General features: G+C 37.1%; 2 protein-coding genes and 1 long non-coding RNA gene across 3 annotated transcripts; 1 reads left to right on the forward strand and 2 right to left on the reverse strand.

Moving 5' to 3' along the window:
* Window positions 1-3981: 3981 nt before the first annotated feature.
* On the forward strand, window positions 3982-6105 carry LOC145484173 (uncharacterized). Its single transcript, XM_081462805.1, has one exon. It carries the CDS (start codon window positions 4182-4184, stop codon window positions 5583-5585), a length of 1404 nt encoding a protein of 467 aa, XP_081318931.1. The 5' UTR covers window positions 3982-4181; the 3' UTR covers window positions 5586-6105.
* A 3894-nt stretch (window positions 6106-9999) lies between these two features.
* LOC145484182 (histamine H2 receptor-like) lies at window positions 10000-13486 on the reverse strand. The gene has a single exon (XM_081462817.1). The coding sequence runs from the start codon at window positions 13124-13126 to the stop codon at window positions 11888-11890; it is 1239 nt and encodes a 412-aa protein (XP_081318943.1). The 5' UTR covers window positions 13127-13486; the 3' UTR covers window positions 10000-11887.
* Window positions 13487-19052: 5566 nt separating this feature from the next.
* On the reverse strand, window positions 19053-21799 carry LOC145484192 (uncharacterized). The gene is made up of 2 exons (XR_014048991.1): window positions 21179-21799; window positions 19053-20334 (listed from the first exon to the last, which is right to left on the reverse strand). It is a non-coding gene; the product is annotated as an uncharacterized LOC145484192 (long non-coding RNA).
* Between the last annotated feature and the right edge of the window lie 452 nt (window positions 21800-22251).

Raw genomic sequence — 22251 nt, forward strand, 5'->3', positions numbered from 1 at the left:
CTGAATTTCTACAAAGGTCCTTCAAGCTTAAAAATGCGCAGAGATAAGCGAAGTGGAATTTCAGTTTTCATTCAGTATAAGACTGGTTCTGCTAAAAGTTTTTGCTCCGGCTACTGAAGTAAGCACGCCATTATCTTGAGACGAATTATAAAATATTTCGCCCGTTTATTTTGGTCGAGTTGCAGCTTCAGAGGACGACATTCACTGCATTGAAGTTAAGAGGAATGATCGAGATTAGCAGTGATGAGGTAAAGAAGATTAAGGAACGTAAAAGACCTGAGTGTATTCTGGTATTTGTTTCTCTCTTTTTAAATTTACGGCTGAGATATTAAATTGATTAGGATAAACTATTTGAATAAAAAAGTTAGGACATTTCTTCCATGTCACCGTTGTCTTTGTAATTTGTACTAATAGATACAAATCATGACATTTTTTCAAACGGAAGTTGAGTTTTACACCCACGTGTATTCCACACCTCCTCTGTAATGACAATTCAGTCAAGTTTTTAATGAATACTGATATAACGATCGAATGAAGTAGACTTTCACGCCAGCACTTTCTACAGTGACAACGCATTCTGTCTAATTGTTCCTGAGAATGCGTCTTTATCCGAGATCTGCGTGTTAATGGTTATAATTATCGATAACCTTCCAAATAATACCCTTTGAACCTTTTAGCGCAGCAGATAACTTATTTTACTCTCTCCTCAAGGGAGCGATGTGGCTGAATTCGGCACCGGTTGTATTTGTTGTTAAGCTGGCTCTGTTTTGCTGTTTTAAAAAGAATTGAAACCATAATTATTTTAAAAGTGTAAAAAATTTTAAAGAGAAGAGAAATGTGCACAGGAGCAACTTTCCTGTAAGCTTCTAGTGAAAACGAAAGGTGCGAAAGAGAACAAAATACAGATATTGCACCAAAGTTCAAAGAAAGCCACAAAAAAAACTCGGATTGAATACTAATAGTATAATAGCAGACCCATGGTCATTTCATTCCATATACTTCCTTTAAAGCTGGCATCTTTTTTTATACCGGCTGGCATAGAGTAACTTTTTTGGAATGATGTTTAGGTTTTGAAATTGTGACCGAGATAGACGAGTTTCTTTTTAAAAGTTGTGAACAATGCAAGATGTTTTAATTAATTAGAAGACGCCGTTTACAGGGCTTTAATTATAGTAGATGAAAAGGACTACGTTCCTTCTAATTCATCTCAGGCTCTTCCAAACTCGAACTAAATTCAAGCCAAAGTATTCTTCAAATGAAATTGAACTTTGCTTCCATTGATGTGGTTTCCACTTTATCATGACAACGTGAAACGTTCGGCAGAGTTTTCAAGGAATCTTTCTCACGGAACAGCTGAATCACGCTAAAATTAGGTGGAAGACATATTCAGTCGAATTACCTTAACTGAAACCCTTAGGTCCGTTTATTTGACTTCCTGTCTGCAACTCAGTGACGTTTAATTTATCTCTCTTGGAAGTTGCTAACGAATCTTGATAAAAGAAAAACCTCATTTTTAGGAGCAGCTGTTCTACAAAGGTAGTGTGTATGCCATCCTGACTTGTAGGCAAGTACGGTGGCAAATAATTTTCTTGATAAACGCAATTTTGACCAATTTACGAATAGAAAAATGAAAATACTAGGCAAAGGATTGCATTCGCCAAATTTGAGGGGTGTACCCGCGCCTGTCTAATCGTCAATTTTCCACACATTTGTCTATCATTTTCTTTCCGCGAATTTGTAAAGCCGCGAAAAAATTTGTAGACAAATGTGTGGAAAATATAAAAACGCGACTGCACGCCTTATAGCACAACTACATCCCTTGTATTTTAATTTTGTATTCATAAATTTTAAAGTTAAATATTCAATTTTCATGAAAATTATTTGCCATCGGATTCCTGTTCAAATACTGTTATTTTTGACGCGTGTTGCCTACCCGTCAAGAATCAAGGTGGCTCCGTTTTCAAGTCTATTCGACGAGGCAAAAAACAGGTGACAATTCGCTGTCTTTTGAGTTTTCGTTACTAAGGTAGAGCTATTCACATGGAAATAATACTACATAGAGTTGCACCTTTAAGCTATAGAAATTTTCTAAAGGCAGCGGGAAACCAACCGTGAAACGAGAATTTTCCCTCTCTGTCTTTGTCTCAGCGAGGTCGGCTCCAAAATCCGTACACTAATTTTGCAAAACAAAAATAAATTGTTTGGAATCGACTGTGTTCGAGTTGCTCCTTGCAATTTCGTCTATCGTTCTGAAAAGATATAACAACAATAAAACAAAACCTTAATGTACATTTTCAAAGTTTTCCTTCTGAATTTCCCGGACGAGGCGTCGCTATCTCGATATCCTGATACTCGGCACATTAGTTCGTTTTTAGGTTGTTTAGTGCCTGTCATTTTAACACAATGGAACTTATAAAACACTTAAAGAGCCCTTGAGATAGGTCTCTAGAAAGAAAAATACGAAAGGAAAAGGAGACACCGTGGTGCGATATATTTGTTACACGCGCAACAGCAAGTTACAAAAGGCGTAAAAACAGAATAAACACTTTCGTTAACAAGGCAAAAAGCTTTAACAATCTTTTTTCGGTAACAACCTAATTACTCGTTATTTAATCTTCTTGGCGCCTGTGTAAATTTATTCAAAGTTTAACAACCCCATAATCTCTCCTTTTAGGCTGATCTTAGAAAATCCACTGAAGTTGACAAAAACAAAGCCAGTCCTTATTAACTTCCCGCTTAATACACGAGCAACAGCTGTCCTGTCAGGACCACCGAAAGAGAAATTATTTGGCTCAAACAAAAAAGCTATTTTTTTGCAGTTGTTAAAATCGTGCATCCAAACGATTATCATCATTTTTAAACTGATTATCACCAAACAGAACCCTAAAAGAAACGATGTCGCAGGCGAACGTAGATTTGTTGTTCCTGTTTCTCGGACTAATTAAAACACTTAATTATATTCTATGGGAAGGGAAATCCGCGTCTTTGTATCAAGCTGAATACAAACCAAAAATTCGCTGCACCTGCCAAAACTTTTCAACTGCTACAAAGAAAATTGAATTCAACTTATAAAAATAAACTGTCTCAAGAGCTATCTTCCGAAAGGAGTTGTTGCGTTGCTTCCTTCCTTCCTCTCTTGTGTCCTACAAGTCCATATCAGGAAAGAAGCCATTCACATCCTCCTTACCTACAATGAGCAAATTATCAAAAAAGTCTTATCTATTTCGTGTTTCCTTTTCCCTTCACAGCAAATCTAGAGGACTAAGTTTTAAAGTTTAATTAAGTAAAGTTCTAATAAGCGAACGCTATTAGCTCCTTCATGAATGTACGTCAAAAAAAATAATAATCTATTAGTGAGAAATAATTAGAACCACTTTATTAATGGTTGTGCTAAATGATGCGGGTGAACACAGAGATAAGGCGAGATTTCCCGAGCTAAATTGCGTGATTTTACCAGCATGCAAAACTTGACTAAACTAGTTAATCAAATAAAGCAGAAATATTCAAATTCCTTCAAAACTGCAAGATTTTTCTCGGTTAAAAACTGAACAAACATTTGCCTTGTAATGTAATCAGTTTTACGTCTTTGATTCTAACGCAAATTTGGAGTTGATTGAAAAGAATAACACATTAAACCTCAAAAAATTCTAAAAGCAAACAAAATTTAACGTCTGCACGCGTTAAGCACAAAAAAAACTTCATTGCCTTACAAGAAGTTACCACCCAACAAGCTTTTTAATGCACGTGGTTCTAACGAGTAGGACAAATTTGCTGTATAGAAAAATAAGACATGTTATTGTTCTTTGTTATCTTATTAAGCGTTGAAAATCTTAACCTCAATCATTTGCGGGTTTTCTAAAATTGCAAAGACTAAGAGCTGAATTCAAGATTAGCTATATTTGTTTTTTCAAAGGAAAGCCGATTACGGGTTGGTTCCATCAAAACTGGCACTATTCGTGGGCAATAGGAAACGTGGCACAATCAGGGAACAGGTGAAAAACAGGTAAACAGTTTGGTGTTTTCCGGAATGCTTTAGGTATAAAAGAAGACATTTTAGACCTCTAACTGTTAGTTACGTCCTCGAAACCCTATCGAGAGAACGCGTCGCGTCGATTTGGTTGGACTTTCATCGTTAAAAGGACAAAAGTTTCAGAGAGGCTAGAACCTTTTACGCCGACACGATGGCAGTGTTCGTCTTCAGAGTTCTTCTGTTATTTCTACTCAGTTGTCAAATTAACGAGGCACGACTGGTAGAAAAAGCGGAAATTGGTATCCAAAGAGATTCCCTGACGCGATCCACCAGTGTTTTGGAGGAACTCTCTCGCGAACTGCGCCACTCTGATGGAAGGTCAAAGACGATTCAACCGGATAGGAAGTGTAAAGACGGTGAAGCGTGTGACGGTGAGACGGATGTAAGCATAGATAATCTGAAGCCATGCGCTAGAAGCATGAATTGTGAATACAAAATTAACACTAAGATTTTAAGACAGGGAAGGAAAGCTAAGAACGAAAGACTTATTACGAACGTTGCACGAGAGACGCAGTTGGCTGGTTTTAAACGCAGTCTTGAGGTTTTGGCTCGAACGGCTCTCTGTCCTGCTGGGGATCCCACATGTGAGAGAAAAAGAGCTGAGAGGACAACCAGAAAATTACCTTATCAGTGTCCGCCTGCTCTTCGATGTGTGAAGAAACGTAATGATCCGAAGAGAGCGAATATAGTCTGTCAGCCAGGTTTTAATTGCGGAAACAGTGAACGCAAAAACGACGACTTATCTACCAAGTTGCCCCAAGAAAATGAATTAGATGAAGGCAACGAAAACTGTCCGATTGGATTATGGTGCTCCCCGAAACGAGAACTTGGTTTTGAAAGTTCCGACACTTTAGAAGATTGCCCTCCTGGTTTGTGGTGTAAGCGAAATAGAATCCAGACGCGCCCACGCTCCTTTACAAAACGAGCAAACAAGAAAAGAGAAGAATATCAATGCCCTACTGGTTTATGGTGTAGCATGAAAAGGGAAGAAGGATACGAGAATTCTGAAACCGTAAGCCAATGTCCAACGGGTCAGTGGTGTAAAAGAAAAGCGAAACGTGAAGACGACCATATCGCACTTCAAGAAACAGATATCTCTAAATTTGAAGAATGTCCAACTGGTTTGTGGTGCACCTCCAAGAGAGAAGCAGGATATGAGAACTCAGAAACATTAGAACAATGTCCACCAGGATTATGGTGTAAGAAAAATACCATTGTTAGCGATGGCGAGGACATGGAACTGAAAGACGTCGCAGACAACTGTCCAAACGGTTTACGATGTTCTACTAAAAGACAAGAAGGTTACGAGAATACAGAGACCTTAGGGCAATGTCCTCCTGGCTTATGGTGCAAGCGAAGTGTGCCGAGAGATGCCGATATCTTCGTAGAACAGAGGAAGGCCAAAAGACAAAACTGTCCCACCGGTCTTTGGTGCGCTTTAAAAAGAGAAGTAGAGGCCAATGTTAGGGTGCCAGACGTTTGCCCTCCAGGTTTGTGGTGCAAAAGAAATGAAGCTAACAATGAAGAAGCCTTAATTCAGAGAGGGAATTTGTGAACAGAAGTCTCATGGTGTTCACTAAAGCATAAATTAGGTATCATGAATAAAAATTATCTCGTCAGAAGGTAATTTTTACAGGAACTTGTCCCCGAACGGTCCACGTGAAACAAAGCTAGATTGCCAGCTGCAAACTAATCAAACTAATCGTAAAAAATACTGAAGCACGCGAAAGAAAAAATGCTCAAACTATAAATCTGTAACAAAAGGAATACCTGTGATTTCTGTTCAGCGTATTATAATATTAGTGACAAGTAAAACCATTTAACATTACAAATGACATACGTTGAAGGAATTGTGGTTATAGTATCTTTTATTTTAACGACAAAAGACCCCATTAAGTTAAAATATAATCAAAATATTCATAGCGAACTATTTTAATCAACATATTTATTTCTCAAGAACAACAGGCTTCCTTGAAGAAGTTGTTTTGTCTGCAACAAACTAAGTCGATGAACCTTGGTGCATTCTATTGCTGTATTGAGCTAATTAAAAACGTTTCGAAGGAAACGAAAAGTTAATCTGAATAAAAGGAACTATACAATGGTTCTAAAAATTAACTAATTGTTTCGATTGTCTCTTAATCTTTTGCCCTGAAGTGGAAATGAAATCTTTCATTTCGACGTCTTATTTCCTCGGTACGTATTTGAAGGTTGACCTGCTGTGAATTTTAATTCTCTTTTTCCTTTTTAAAACCTCGTCTTGCTAGTAGCTTTAACGACATATTTCCATATTATTTAAGCACGAATCGATAAGGTATTCAAACGTTCCCTGCTAAAATAACAATGACGAAAATCGTATCAAGATTTTTAAAATCGAAATGAACTCTATCATTGTTTTACGGGTTATTTGAAGGTTATTTATGAAGTCTTATCTGGCAAAACTAGCCTGTGTTTGATGCGCTCAAAATCTACAATGATGATGAAATCTTTACAAATATTGATTTGACGCTTACGTAACGAGCTGTTAAATCGAAGAAGTTTCTTTTAATATCACGTTTTAAAATTATTTTCATTATAAATCTAACCAATTAAAGTGTAAGATTTTGATGCAGGAAGTGTTCGTGAAGCGCTTTTTCCAGTTATACCCATCGAAAAAATAATGAATTTTAACTAAAGGATACGATTAAAATTTATCCTTTAGTTATGTTGTAATTTGGACAATAACAGGCAGACGCCCTAGGGTTATTAACTCGAGAAAACTACCCGTTTTGCTTTGTCTTTGTCAAACAGAGAACGTTAACCAACCATACTAGTAATTTTCGATTGTGTTTTTCAACAATTTTTGATATCGTTCGAATTGTTTTTATCTAGTATTAAACAACATCGGAGAAGAATCTTGATATGGAGGCTGAAGTTGAAAAAACGAAGAAAGAAGAAAACAAACCCGGGAAAGTTTGTGTCCACTATAAGCACTCTTTTTTTAGCTCGACATTTAGAGATGTCCAAACACAAAACCCAACATACGGCTCTGTTAACGTAAGATACATCAGTTTGGACTCTTTTATGAACAAGAAAAACTGTTTTTCAGGCTCTACTGCCGTACGATTCACCAAACTGAAACAAAAGGAAAATTCAGGAAGATACTTTGACGAAAACAGAAACCTTAGTTAAGCAGACATTTTCCATGACATTACTCCGGGAACATGTTGCATCACTTCTTAGTGACTAAATCAAACAGTCAATGGCGTAAAAAGTAACCCAGAAATTGCTTAGATTATTGAAGGCAATCTCTCAGAGACGGCCATTGTCGAAATCCGGTAAATATTCTGAGTGGAACCCATAAGGTGTTGATATGCTTGCAATTTGACTTGTCGCTGCTTTCCCATTATGTTAGACTTTTGTTAGAAAATGCGAGAGAAAGCTGAAATCAAACTGGATCCCGTATGGCCTTTCAAACACACAAAAGAAATATGTTGTTCTGACTGTTATGTAGCCTTCATTTAAGTGACACCCAATCTGCATATTAAAACGCGTACTCAAATTACTTCATTTCAGTAAAGACCGTACAAAATAATCGACCAGCTGGATAACAGTAGACATTTCAAAGAGAAAATAAAATAGATGATAGGTTGCCTTAGACGACACTCCGTCATTCAGTAGCCACAAGCGTGTTGCTGATGTGTCGGCTTTTTGCTGCATTTTATTAAGATGCAAATTACTTCCTACTTAATTAAATATGTCGTTTATTTACTTTATTTCACGAATGAGTATTCAATAACAATTTTTCATTGTATGACATCAGACAGCACGTCTTGAAAACGGCACGAAAAGGCAATAATTCGTAATCTACACACGCGCGGTTAGGCGAACACATAAAAGGAATGTACTGTACAATAATCAGCAGAATAGGAAGAATGGAGTCAGAACGGGACAGGGGTGGGGGCATGATAGTAAAACACTACACAAGAGGTGGTGGGCTGGAAGTAAAGTTGCGCTCTCAAAGTGTGGGTGGAAGTTATCTTTTCCAAGACAAATACATTAATCATGTTAGTGAAAGTGGACTTACAACTCTCAGTAAGTGCACACCCACAAGTATGCCATTAAACAGCCATTTCTCAGCATTGCTCTCAGTATTAATCTAAGAACTCAACGTGCAACCCACGCCTCCTTACAATCACTGCACAGTCCTTAACCGAATGAACGGAACATCCAGATATAGCTGTTCTTGTGGTGCATTACGTACAAAGGAGAGATGATTTGATAAAATGTTCACGCGCGTCCATATTAGTTTTAGGAAATGTCACCTTATCTTTTGCAACGTTCATCTTCATGCAAGCAGTCTGGCGTTAAAAGTCTGACAAAAGAGAAACTACGGAATTCCAAAGAGGATCACGCCATTTTGTTTCACTTAATCCTTTTCATTGTTTTTCTCTTCTTGTTCTCACTGGTCACAACCCATTTACTCGCTTATTCTTCTGAGTGTCTTGCTCTAGTCAACAATAGCGCTATCAAATGAAATGGATTAACAATCAGTGTTAATCATAGAATGCTCCTAGTTAGCGCTAAATAAGTGACTTAAGCGAAAGCCTAATCCATTTATGAACCTCTGTAAGGTAATTGAATTACTGGAGTTAACCGATCCTTAAAATAACCATGACGTGTGCTTGACACAAAATGAACAGAATTTATTAACTTGCAGGGCATGCATGCATTACTGTATTATACTGTTGCCATGATTGACAAAGTTTAATTTCATGGTCACCGCAAGGGAGTAAAAGAGGTCACTGTCCACATAACAGGAATTTCAAGACAGACACCAGGACTAGACTTACGTTATACTGGTACCTCTTGCTGCAATTTTCAGCGAAACCGGCTCAGACCTACTTAATAGGCAACACCACAGTGAAAACAATGAGGAGTGCAAAGACTTATTGGCGTAAAATAAAAGTCACTATCAAGCCTTATTGATCAAGGCACCCAGTTATATTGAATGAAATATAGATTAGTCCACGTGGTTTAAAAACTTGAATCATTCACTTTAAAAAAAAAAAAAAGAAAACAAACATTATGCCAATAAAAGAAAGTATAATCTTATTTTATCGCGAGGCATGTCCTATGCCTTATCAGTTTGCAGGTTTTGCTCTAATCTGGTAACAATGGAAGTCTCCTGTCCAATGAAAAATGGGCGCGTGTCAAAGTTAAGTACAAAAGGTTGGCTATCTCGTACACGCGGCCCCTTACTACTATTGCCATCATCGCAAGGAGAACTTTTCTTCTTTTTAGCGTTCAGACTTATTTGTTCTTTTTCCCTCCACCGCCCCGGTCACCGACCCGCAGACTGTCAACATATCTAATATAGTATTTTACTTTAGTTTTTACTGGTGGCAAAAGTTTTAACCTCACCTTTCCTGAAGAGATTTTAATCTTTGTTTGTAACCTTAGTTTCAATTAAACTCGTCACATTTGTGGCCATTTATCCCAAACGATTCGTTTCTATTGTCGTCTACCTATCTCTCCAGCAAACTAGTGCGACGCCTTGCAGAGCTCTCGATGTCTTAATGTTTGCGAATGACTCAAGATGAAATATTGTTTTTTTCCCTGGCAGGCTGATTATTCTTATTTTTCTGCCGACTTTGGGCTTAACATTTTCTCGTGAATATTATTAGCTTTTTAAATTATTTTCGGTTTGACGTTTATGCCGTTTAAGTAATTATGGAGCCAGACTGCAGGCATTAAAGCCTGATAAGAGACACACTACTTCATGCAGAAATATCATTAGCATCGAACAAAGGGCTAATGCTGTTTTTGTTGATTTTTGTCTAGTTTTGCTGTTTAGAGAAAGGCAGAATTTTGTTTGGTTTAGTTGAAAACATACATGTGTTGAATTGTATTTACAAATTTTCAACACACACAAAAAATATTCTTTTCAAGATATTCTTAAGATATTCTTGAAATTTCGCAAATTTCAGCCTCGATATTGTCCGTGTAAACTGTATGTTTATAAAAATAGAGTGTATAATAATTCCTGTTTTTTTCATTTTCACTAACATTCTACACAGTACGCGAGTGTAGCTAGGGCGAGTGCTGGTGACAGAAGCGGTGTAGTTAATATCTACACTCTTTACATATTCTGAATAAAAATTAACTCAATGCTGACTCATTTTTGCGAGTTCGAATGAGAAAGTCTAATGAGTTAAGGTTTGATCGATGAGGAAATGTTGTGTTTCCGCCAGCGCCAAAATGTTTTTCAATTAAAACTTAGCATTTTCCTGCGGCAACTTTTAAAATAGAAATTAGGAGTTCCTTGTTAGATTAATTCCGAATCTGATGTGGAAACGCAGCCGTATTAAAAAAAAAAAATAATAAAAAAATGGCATAAAGACATCGATGTTTCAATTATTTATTCCCAAAGATTAAAAATATTCTGATTTTCCGAGGGATTATTTATCCAACTGTCAAAATTGTTGGCACACGTGCAGGTAAAACTTCAGCGGTGGCTGTGTCATTGACATTTCGCTGCCATCGTCAAATCCTTTCAGTTAGTAGATATGTAGTGTCGTATATCATTTGGATGGACTAGCGACTGAAAACGAAGATGACGAAAAATAGATTTGATCAACAGAAGCGATGACTAAGACAACAGAAAAGAGAAAAGAACTAAACGGTAGCAAAACCATGAAACCGGAAATACACATCTCAATCGTAAAAGCAGCTGCAGGGTTTCTTTCTACATAAATTAAACAGGTCGAATTGTGCGCTGTTGAATTTCCGCTTAATTTCTAAAAGTTGACTTCTTTTGCTATCCAAGCAATCGAAAGGACTGAAAATATAAACCCGGCGAAAGATAAACGCTAAGCCAAATTATAGTATTCATGTTTATTTCGCAATACTTTAGCACAATTCGTATTTCAAGAAAGATGAATCTGCGACATGTAACTGAAGAACCCGCTAGAGTTTAGGTTACAGCAATGTTTCTAATTTCTAATCATTCATGAGAAAGAAAAAACATTTATTTTATTCTGTTTGCTAAAAGAAATGAATCATTTATCTCCTTCAGCAGATGTTGAATATCACTTTTCCAAGAAATTTATAATACCCATTGTGCAGTACTTATGGAAACCTGATCCCTCAGACTTCATGCTTCATTTCCAACACCATTAATTCAAAAGACTTTTAGTTCAAAATACTTCAGTAGTGCGAAATGAAATATTTCTTTTGATAGCCTGTGAACTACAGAATAACAACGTTTAATTTAGTCGAAGAAGACAGCAGCCATCTCTGTTGTTAAGTAGGAAACAACACATATACTTCCAGATGTTTTCAAGTGAAACAAAGCGTAAATTCTATTTTATTCGACAATGAGAATCTAGCCCTGAAAACCAGATAATTCAGTGTGTCTGTCCTAGATAGAGTATATATCGGGTCTGTAGATACTTCTTTTGCTTTTAAGCATCAACTCCATTTCCTTGTTAAGTCAAATAAATAGGCACGAAAGAGAATTGATTTAACGAGTATTATTCTTAGACTACTGAAATATCGTGGATATCATCTAACACTAAAATTATAAAGCGAACAGATTTTGAGGTTAACAACTTGCCAAATCACAATGCCCACCAAGCGACTCATAATTAAATACTGCACTGGTGTCAGTCGAGAGCAGCAAAATAACATCAGTATATCGAGACTTGCTCAGGTTTCTTAACTTGCTAACTTCGGTAGAAGAATAACTTGGTCTTGTGTCTCTCAAGTATTTTCCTGCTGTAAAATTTGTTTTAAATCCTTACTTTGGGGAGCGCTATTGATGTACGGAGTATTTTATGTTATTTAGCTGAGATTAAATTCACCAGTTTGTTAAGAAGGTTAATGGTTGCTTTCGCTCGGCACCTCGCAGTCAGTCTCTTTTCTTTCTACTGCCACAATGTTAACAAACTGATCTTCCATAATGGATTTTGTCTCTTTGACGTTTCCCACAAAGTACACATCGAGATGTTTTGGGAAATGGTGATGTTCTCCATCGTAAACAGTGGGATGTACTCGGGAACGGCACGAACTTCTACAAAACATGGTAAAACAAGAGCTATTGTTGTTGCTGTTGTAACCGAATGAATTTCGTGAATTCAATTTTGAGCTTCCTCCACATATTGCACACCGGAACGTTTCTTGTAAATAGCTAACAATCATTCTGTTCCTGAATATGTAAATCGCGGGGAAAAGCGATCGCTTAAGTGACAAAATAAAATAGACGGCGAAACCGCTTTTAAAATTCATTAAATGGTCTCCCGTTAAAATCGAGTAAAACATAACTCCTAGATAGGGAAGTGAACAAAACAAAAACATGGTAAATAGGATTATAGTTGTTTTTGATGAGCGTTTATACGCGTCCACAGCGAACTTTTCGGCGCTGCTGTTGCGAGAAATATAGCTGTTTTCTAAGTTCACTCTACGGCTGCTTCTAACGGAGTTTAGAATACGAATGAATACATAGTAGATAACAAAAATCGGCAAGACCAAATGAGCAAGCTTGAAAATAATGTTGATAATTCGAGGAGTTATCTCAGGTTCGTAAATATGAGGAAACAACAAATAACATCGCTTTTCGCATGTGCTACTTGCAAGGCACCAGGGTATCGCGGCAACCACGGCCTGTATCCACGACCACAACACGATTATGCGGGCTCGTTTTCTCGTCATTTTTCGTCTCAGTCCTTTAACGAGCGTTATGAACCGATCCAATGCGATCCCACACATGTTTAAGAGCGCTGCGACCAAAAACAAGTCTTCAAACGACAGCATAATTCGACAAACAACAAAGTTTGAGTAAAGAGACTCTTTAGCGAGAACCGAGATCCAAAATGGAGTGTCTGCTAAGGCAGAAAGCATATCTGAAATGCACAAACTTACCACCAATGTGTTCGTGCTCGTTCGCATCTTAAAATTGCGTAAGTAAGTTAGGATGATGAAGAAATTTCCAAAGATGGCGAGAATGATGTTAAAAATCATAAGAGATCCTCTTGCAGGTGCACTAAGGTCAATATTCAAATCTTCACCGCCGCTTCTTCTCCAGAACATGGAATCATTTTCCGTAGAGTTAATTTCCATTTCATTTAAGGTACAGTTCCTTGTTTGTTATTTTAACGAATGTCGCTAACTCTTCGACGGCTCGTTTGCGACTAAGGCTAACTTAAGGCGACAAGCGCCAATTCACGCGCGCCGCTTACCATCAATGTTGTCTTTTGCATCCTTTGATGCGGATATTGATGAGGTTATCAAGGCAGATGGAAATTACAATTTTAGCCAGGACTGATATACTCGCATTTTCCGACTGAACTACGTTATTCAACAGGCGCTGAACAAATCACAGCATTGCGAAATATGTTGCACCGTTTGCTCATTTGGTTCGCAGAAATAAGAAAAGAACACTTTGTAGAAAGCTTGGATAAACATCCTTAGAGGTTTAAGTTTAACACAACCATAACGCATGCGTATTGAACACCCATTTGACGTCGTCTGCACCTTTATTTACTTTCATTTGAAAGAAAAACTTTTCTTGTCAAATATACGGTATTCGTACAAACCCTGTTTTCCTCTACAAATTAAAACGTGGTATGGGTGAAAAACAAAGTAAGTGTCACTTTGCTTAAAATAATCAGATGACCTAGAAGAAATAGAAACATAGGGAAAATTTGGTTCCACATCACGACAACATTCTCCATATCAACGTGAATTTTTTTTCTGTAGAAAATAATGCGGTCTTCAGCAAAACGTTCTAAAGCATGATGTTATATTACTTCAAAGAAGAAAAGTTTTTTTGGTTCCAATTCTAGCAGAGTTCTATCAATTTCATTATTTCTTCTCGAACATTTGTCCAGCATGTTTACTGTGAGTTCATCGAACGAGTCCACTGTACTAAAAACAAATACAGTAGAAAAAAGTTTCATTCTTTTAAATTTAAAGATGACAAACAACTAAAAGCTATTAACATGAAATTCAAATTGCACGCCAATATTTTTTCCTGATAACTTAGATCGAGAGGATAGTGGCATATCACAAGAACAGCTGAAAGTACGTTTTTGAGAAAAGTAAAAATGTTGCCGAAGATATTACAGACAAAGAAATACAGCTGTTTATGAATGGATTAAAAAAAATTGTTTTACGTTTGGTGTAAATTTCGAATCAACAATTGATCAGAAGTAAAACGTGCTTGTTTTATTAAAAGCCAGATTCAAAGGCGACTCTGCTGGGACATTACACACTTTCGGTATAAACCATCTTCTCGGACAATTCGACAAAATAAAATCCGCAAAAGAAAGCATATCTAATTATTAAATAACGAAAGTTGATAGCGTACCGACATTGTAGTTTCAGGATCAGATTTTGAATATTTTTAAATTAGCTCTTCCGCGCGTTATTGGGCCATTTTTCAATTACTTATGACATGATAAAAGCCAAATCAGTATTCAGTGACATAGTAAAGTACAGCTTCACGCAACTTTACGATACGATAAAGTTCCGTAAATGTATCCCCTTATGCGTCTTTACAGAAGCCCGTAAAGACGCTTAAAGTTCAACTTTACGATATCGTAAAGATCCGTAAAGTTCCGTAAATACGAGCTTTACGGCAGCTTTACGGCAGCTTTGCGGAAAAGTAAAGTTGCTATTTCGTGCTGTGAGAATTAAATAAAACATATAAAAAGGCGGCATAACCACTGAAGAACCGACAAAATATTAACAATTAGACATGACGACATTGTTATCAATGCCAAAAAGCTGACTGGCTTGAGCAAGGCACTGTTTTGGAATGCCCTGTAAACAATAAGTTCATAAAAATGTTTATTGATGGAATAAAGCTGTCCGATGAGAACATTTTGTTCCAAAATTGTTTATCTCTGATTTGTTTGCACCAGGACAACAACTACAACAAATTTTCGAAGCTAAAAGTTCGTTCTCAACCTTATTCCCTTATTTGTTTTTTAAACTTTGCAAAAGTGGCGTTCTATGACGCTAATTTTAATTTAAAATTCCATAATAAAAAGCGGAGGCAATTGAGCTCGTGTCTAAAATTGATGGTGCTCTTAATGGTTGAACTGTTACTATGGTAACCATATATAACATGAATCATTGAACGTTTATGAGACACTAATAGATCGTTTTCACTGTCACGCAAAGAAAATATAAATCGAAAACTATTCAGTGAATAAAGTCAAGAAATTGAAAAGTTACAGTAGATAAGTAAAGAAGGCACTTCTCCAAGTTTTAGGTAGGTCTCTGCATTTTCCCAAACTTCAGATATTCATCGAAATGTTTTGCGAAAATTTGCAGAGCCCTGAATAGAGCCGCCATGTTGGTGGACCTCCGTGAACTAGTGTAAATATATAAAACTTACTTTGGCTATCTAGACCACTGATTAGGGAGCTTAAGCAACGACGACGACGACGCCGAGGACGACGCCTAGTAAAAAATGAATTTCTATTTTACAAGTGAAATTCGCGATTGTCTAGATCTGTTCAGTACGCCAATGGCTCTAAAAACTTGCTTAAGCTAAATATGCAACGACGGCGTTCAATTTCAAATGGAAATACCAAAAATTAGCCGTCGTCGTCAACGTTCCGTAGACGACGCAGAACTTGGTCATTTCACGTTCTTGTTTTGCAGAGGACGGCAAAGAAATGTACAAAGATTCATAACACATGTGCGCAGCTATTGTTTTGCTCGTTAAACCTTTTGTTCAGTGACGTTCTCGTTGCCGTCGTCATCGTGGTTTGCCCAAGCTCCCTAAATTATCTGAACTGCAACAAACATTTACCCAAGCACTTTTTCTAATACTTGAACTCCTAAAAAGGCTAAAAATCATTAGGTAAGTGTATATTTTTCTACAAACTCGGTCGCAGCTTCATGGTGACGCACCGCCACAACTCTGAACTTCAAACTTGGCTGGTTTCCAAACCAAGCACGCTATTGAGCTGAAAATTTGTAAACAGATATAAATAATAATTATCATCATCATCATCATCATAATCATAATCATAAAAATTGCAATTTCCTCGATTGTAATTGGTTTAAAAAGCTCCTATTTTCATTAATTCACTTGCCAAGTTGTTATCGGACAGATTGTTATTGGACAGTTTGTTATCGGACAGTTCAAGAAGTCAATCACATTGAAAATTGTAGTTACGTGCGTGCGCTTTTGTGTTTTTGGCACCTAATTGCCGGTAGGAGGCGCGGTGGCCTTAGAATGTTTAAATCTCCTTTGTAGGTATTTTAATGCAATTTTTCCCTTTCCTTCATAACTTGGCTATTCTTCTTTTCTCGGAAATTGTAATTTTTATGATTAATTGGTAATAAGACTTCGTGCTGTCCAATTCGGTCTGTAATCATACTCGTGATAAACAAATCGGACTCCCGCTGCGCGGTCGTCCGATTTTGTTATCACTCTTATGATAACCGACCGAATTGGACTCCACTCAGTCCTATTACCATTTTAATAATAATGTTTATTAGTGGCTTATAACCATTACTAATAATAATAATAATAATAATAATAATAATAACGGTTTAATGATGACTTTTCTACAGAGTAGTTCTACATTCATCATATGCTAACTAAAAATTAAAAATACATATAGATATATCAGTGTAATTTACTACAGGTAAAACCTGTGTGGAAAACACGAATTTAGATCTCCTTATGCCTGATAAGGGTAAAAACTTTCGTGGCTCTTTAGTTTTGGATTTTGGAATTTGATGACGTCACGTGAAAACGATCCATATTGTAACATCATCTAATAAAGAGTGGTGGTATTTAACTGATGGAAAGAGCTGGATGCTATTGTTAAGTTGGTACATAAATTTAATCCTTTCAAGTAGCCAGGTGGCAACTTTGTTCCCAGGGTGCTTTTCCCTCCACGTTTGAAGGGAAAATCCCCGGATGAATAGTACTCGTCCTTGAAAATATTTCTGTAGACAGGCGGGCTTGTAGAAAAAAAAAATTGAAAGATTGATTGATCCGCATTTAGAGGGTTTTTGTCAGTTTTCTCTTTCAAATTTCTCATTTGGCTTTCACGCCTTTCATTTAAAAGAGTTGAAAATAATTTAATATGATTTTTGAAGTGGAGGGCGGAAGAAAATTTAGCCGGTGAACAATAAATTTGATAGAGTGTTTATGTCTTTGAACTATCGGTTGCCCCTAGGATATTGTTCTCAAAACTAGCATAATAATAACAGTAATAATAATAATAATAATAATAATAATAGAAGATGCCTTCAATTCCTTTCGTTTGTTTTTAGTATCTTTGTAGGTTGAACTGCGATGAAACGTCCCACACAGCCGGACAATTGTGAACATCTGTCATAATTTTAAAAGTGGCATCACGTTCAGCTTAACACGAAAAAGTTGGTGAAAAAGTTGGCGAGAATAGAGGCAAGTTATATTTGTCACCAACAGTTTGCCAACGTATTTGCGGACTGTTTTTATGTCGTTCACACACACCAACTTGAGTTTGCCAACACGAGTTTGCCATGTGAAGGCCGCTTAAGATTACAATTACTACTACTAAATAAGGCTAAAAATATGTCTTAAGATCATCAAATTTCCGCTGTGCAACTATTATAGACCGATAGTTCTTCGACAGAAACACTCTATTGTTTAATTATAGTTCACCACTAAATTTTTTCCGATTCTTATTGGTTTAAATTGATCACGTGACGCGATAGTGTTCATCCGTGGAGAGACACTATCAGCCCATAGTGCCCGTCCGAGGAAAATACCCGGATGGACAGTACTCGTCCGTGTAAATGTTTCTGTAAGGAAGCGGGCTTACAGAAAGTAAACAATTGCAATGTATTAAGTGGGTTTTGTCTGTTTTCTTTTTCAAATTTTGCTTTGGCTTTAACGACCTTTCACGGCTTCCACCTAAAAAAGTTGAAAATAATTCAATATGAATTTTGAACTGGCGCGCGGAAGAAAATTTAGTGGTGAACGATAAAGACAATAGAGTGTTTATGTCTCGGAACTATCGGTCTGATAGTTGTCCCTTGGAAATCTGATGTTCTTAAAACTAGCATATTTGCTCTCGAAGCTTCGCTTCTCGGGCAAACATTTGTTTTAAGAACATCAAATTTCCGCGGGGCAACTATCAACCGATAGTTCCTCGACAGAAACACTCTATTGTTTAAATAGGACATAGAAAATATCAACTTCTATTTTATTTAGAATAATAGAATAAAAAGAAATATTCAACCACAGAAACACAAAATGTACTACAAGACACAGCCCGGCTTACAGCAACCAATAAATCCACGGCAATGTCAGCAAAGTGAAGGTTCATCTTGTTCTCAGTTTCTTCAACGACGTGTTTAGGAATGAACTAATACACTATTTCATTCGCATTTCATATCCGTCGTCGTTTCACTGACTACTGAAAGATTCTGAAAGGCTGACAAACCTGGTTTTATTATTTTCTCATTCACTCATTTGGCCGTCAGCTTCTCCCGGTTTAATAAGTTCAAAATTTTCATGCGAGAGTTTCGCCGGAAGTATTTTCATATTCGCCTCATATTCACTTTCAAAGAACAAAATTGAAGTGTTCAATCTTCATTTTATGGCAAGAAATTATTTTCTCAGCTGCAAACGTTTCTAGCGTCCGGCTTTTTTAGTTCACGGCAAAATGACAGGTCACTCATGATCATGATGCCACTCCAATTGTATCTTCTCTTGTTGCCTTCTTTGACCCTGTCTCACTACCATTTACACACGAGTAGAATATTTCTGGTGAAACCATGCTTCACAAAAGATACTTTACACGACAAAGCTTACTAAAATTGTAAAAAGAAAACGTCAGTGCTCTGCATTCACTGGGGAAATTTCCGACATCCGGGGTCCCGTGTGCATCCATTTAAATGACAGAATACATGTTGGGAGAAAACACGGTAAAATAATCGCGTGGTACTCCCAACATCCCAAGTGGCTTTATCGCGCTGGAGCCGTTATCAAGAATCTTTCTACCGTTAGGTGAAAAGATCATCTATAGCCCGTTTTCTCATGACGGCACCAAAATTCGAACTACAAAACTATTGATCTTCCTGAGATTTTACCTTAATAATGTATAAGAGCAGCTAAAAACTAATATTCATGCAAATTTTCGTTCCGAATGGGTTCTTGGTTTTGTGATACACTGCGCTTGAATTTCTAAGCTTTTGCGTGACGCGGCATTTACATGACGGCCTAGAGAGCTGTCATGATGGTTAAAAAAGTGACTTATTTCGGGGAACTTGGCTATCTGAACAGTTCATGTCTTAGAAAAAGTATTATTTTAATGTTTTAGAGTTCCTTGAGGGACAAATTCACGCTTTTGCAGCAAAACTCAGTGACAGATGTTTCTGTTGGTTTCCGGCCGCCATGTTGGTGCCCATACCGATGATGGGCACCAGCATGGCGTCTCCATACAAATCTCTATAAATTTGGGTAAAAAATTTCTCCGCATACCTCTCATAAGAAAAATTGCTGTGACCAAAATTTTGGCGAGAGTCTTTGCATATTTACCTTCTTTCATTTCCCAGATTCTGGACTTTATCTATTGACCGGTTTTGATTTTGATTTTGATCTATTTTGAATTGCGTGACTCTGAAAACCAGCAATACTCGATCAGGCGATTCTAAATCAACGCATTATCTTCTGTCATATTTTTTTCGGCTCAGCACTCTAAAAGGTGCCGCAAAAACTCCCGCTGAGGACCTTTGAGGCACCAAAACCACTTTTTAACCCTAAAAGGTACGACGAGCACCCCCGCCCTTTTTATATGGGAGTGCCCCCACCCCTCTCCCTCCCCCCGTTCCCCGGGGCTCTATACTGTACTTAAGCTTACTTAATTGCCTTTGAAACGTGAAGTACTAATGATCAAACAGCGGTTCCTGACGATAGACGAACAACACTGACAGTTTCGTGGTTACTGCCTCGCAGGAGAAAAGGTGCAGAACAGACTGAATTGTAGGTGAGTCATGAGTGTACGAGTACATGCTTGAATGGGTGAGTTCCCGCCGACTTCCCAGTTAAATAACGTAGCAAAGCTTTTAAATACTTTTTGATGACTACCATATATTTGCAATTTGTCTTTTACAGCCTTGTTTTCCATATTTTCAACGATTAAGTAGAATTCAGTTCAGTACATATTCTCCGATACATCTCAGCTCATCTTCATTACTAGTTCACTCAGTTTCAGTATCTTCATGTTGGTTGCCAGATTCAGTCGCTTGTAGCAGTCTGCTTGCCTTCTTAACATTTTGCACGGTTTTCGATTTTTGCAAGAGAACGCCTGAAACAGATAAAGATAATAGAATTGTAGCTAAACAATCATAAACTAAAATGAAAGGTTAGAAAGTTAAAACTAGAAGTTAAAAGTTAAACTTTTAGCTTAAAAACGTCCAATAGGCTAGAATTTAAAGACAAGAGTGTTCAGGGTTTTTTTTAAGCATTTGCTAAAAATGTGATGGGATCACCCCTTTAACCAGTATAGTCTATAGTCACATTTACCTGAAGTAACAAATAAAACTACACCAAAAAACTAGATCAGAAATATTATAGCGTCAATAAACGAGGTATACCAATAGCTGCTGTTAACACTGTCGAAAACCAGGACAAAGTTTAATGCTAAAGCTTCCACAAGCTATAACCAGTAGGTGTTTTCGTATTATTGATAAATCTTGCCCGCAGTAAAAGTGACTTACTGAAAGCGATATATAATGTTCTGTATAAACTATCATACAGACCTACATATACTTTTTAAAAAGGCAGGCCGGTATGTAGATTATATAAAAATGCAAGTACCTAAAAATATATTTAAGATCACTCTCCCTGATATAGCACCTTCTTTCAAATGGTTCAAACCTCGGCGCGATTTCTTAAACAACTACAGTTACCTCCTCTAGCTATGTAACACCAGCAGCATCAATAGCACAAATAGTACAACTTAAGTATGTTTGAGCGGAACATCTTGTTCAAACTCGGTAACGTATGTGTGGGCATTGCTAACGTCTGTATTCTCAACTTGACGTATCTCTCTCAGGCAGTAATAGCCAGAAAAACGTGAAACATACCCCGGTTTGGTTATATATAACTGCAAAACGTAGGTTAACAGATAGGTTAACGATATAAATTACCTGTTTTTCGAAGTGGTCGCTTTCCATCCGTTGGAAAAGGACCAACGAATCCTTCACAATCTAAAATCCACGAGGCAAGTAAGACGCTCAATATCAAAGTAACTGCCAGCTTTGACTCCATCTTACTGTTGAGCCTGCAGAAAAAAATATCAGCCTGTACTCTTCTGAGTGTGTATCAAGTGACACCTACAGGAACTTCTCACAAACTATTCACCAGCCGTTTTATACAATTATCGGGAACCTCATTCGGCGCGTTACCTTCCGGTGACCAAGGTTTCTCTCCCGTTATTTCCTTAACAACCAACGTAATAGTATTGCGTGTGCGTCAGTCGGTAAAATTGGTTGGTTGGGTGATGGTGGTGTTTGTTCTTTAGTTTATTTCTCCTGCCAGTTACTTTGAAAAAAAGTAAAAGCTGCCTACCACACTTAGCGAGAGTACATCTCAGTTTGGATACAAAATATTTCTCTTAAGAAAGATATTTCAGCTATTTTTAAATATTTTGTTCATGTTTGCAAAACTTTGTTCTGCGTCGGAGTCAATGAATTAAGTTACGAACGCGTGCGTCATCACAATGACAGAAATGATTGATTTCGACGTCGTCTCTATCTCTTCTTGTTCATTTTCGACAGTTCTGAGAAACAAACAGTACAAAGGTACTGATTACAGGCTGGTCACTAATTTATCAACTAAATTAAGTGGCCTTTCTAGATTTTTACAAAAGAAAAAAAAAAATTGAAAACCTGTCCAAGTGCATTAAAACATTCCTTGGAATGTATCATGGCTTTTTAAGGACTGATACTACTAACAATTACTCGATTTTAAAGTAGTCTATAAATTATATTAATACACAATATAAGAAATGAAGAAGAGATGTTCCACTTCACCTTGAATTCAGGCAGGTTATAATCCTCCCACGAACGGAGGGAGTTAGATGAAAGAAAACTATTCTGTTTAATAAAATGGTGAGTCTAGCGTTTGTCAGTGTTTCCAAATTCAGTTTTGTTAATTAATTTCCATCTCGTTTGTAACCCTCTTCTTCTTTATGAGTTCCTGAAAGTTATTTGTCGTCAGA

The sequence above is a fragment of the Orbicella franksi genome, chromosome 1 (genome assembly GCF_964199315.1).
Source record: "Orbicella franksi chromosome 1, jaOrbFran1.1, whole genome shotgun sequence".
Taxonomy (NCBI): Eukaryota; Metazoa; Cnidaria; class Anthozoa; order Scleractinia; family Merulinidae; genus Orbicella; species Orbicella franksi.

Coding starts and splice junctions, on each gene's coding strand:
- LOC145484173 (XM_081462805.1), top strand. CDS start 4,182: ATGGCAGTGTTCGTCTTCAGAGTTCTTCTGTTATTTCTACTCAGTTGT.
- LOC145484182 (XM_081462817.1), bottom strand. CDS start 13,126: ATGGAAATTAACTCTACGGAAAATGATTCCATGTTCTGGAGAAGAAGC.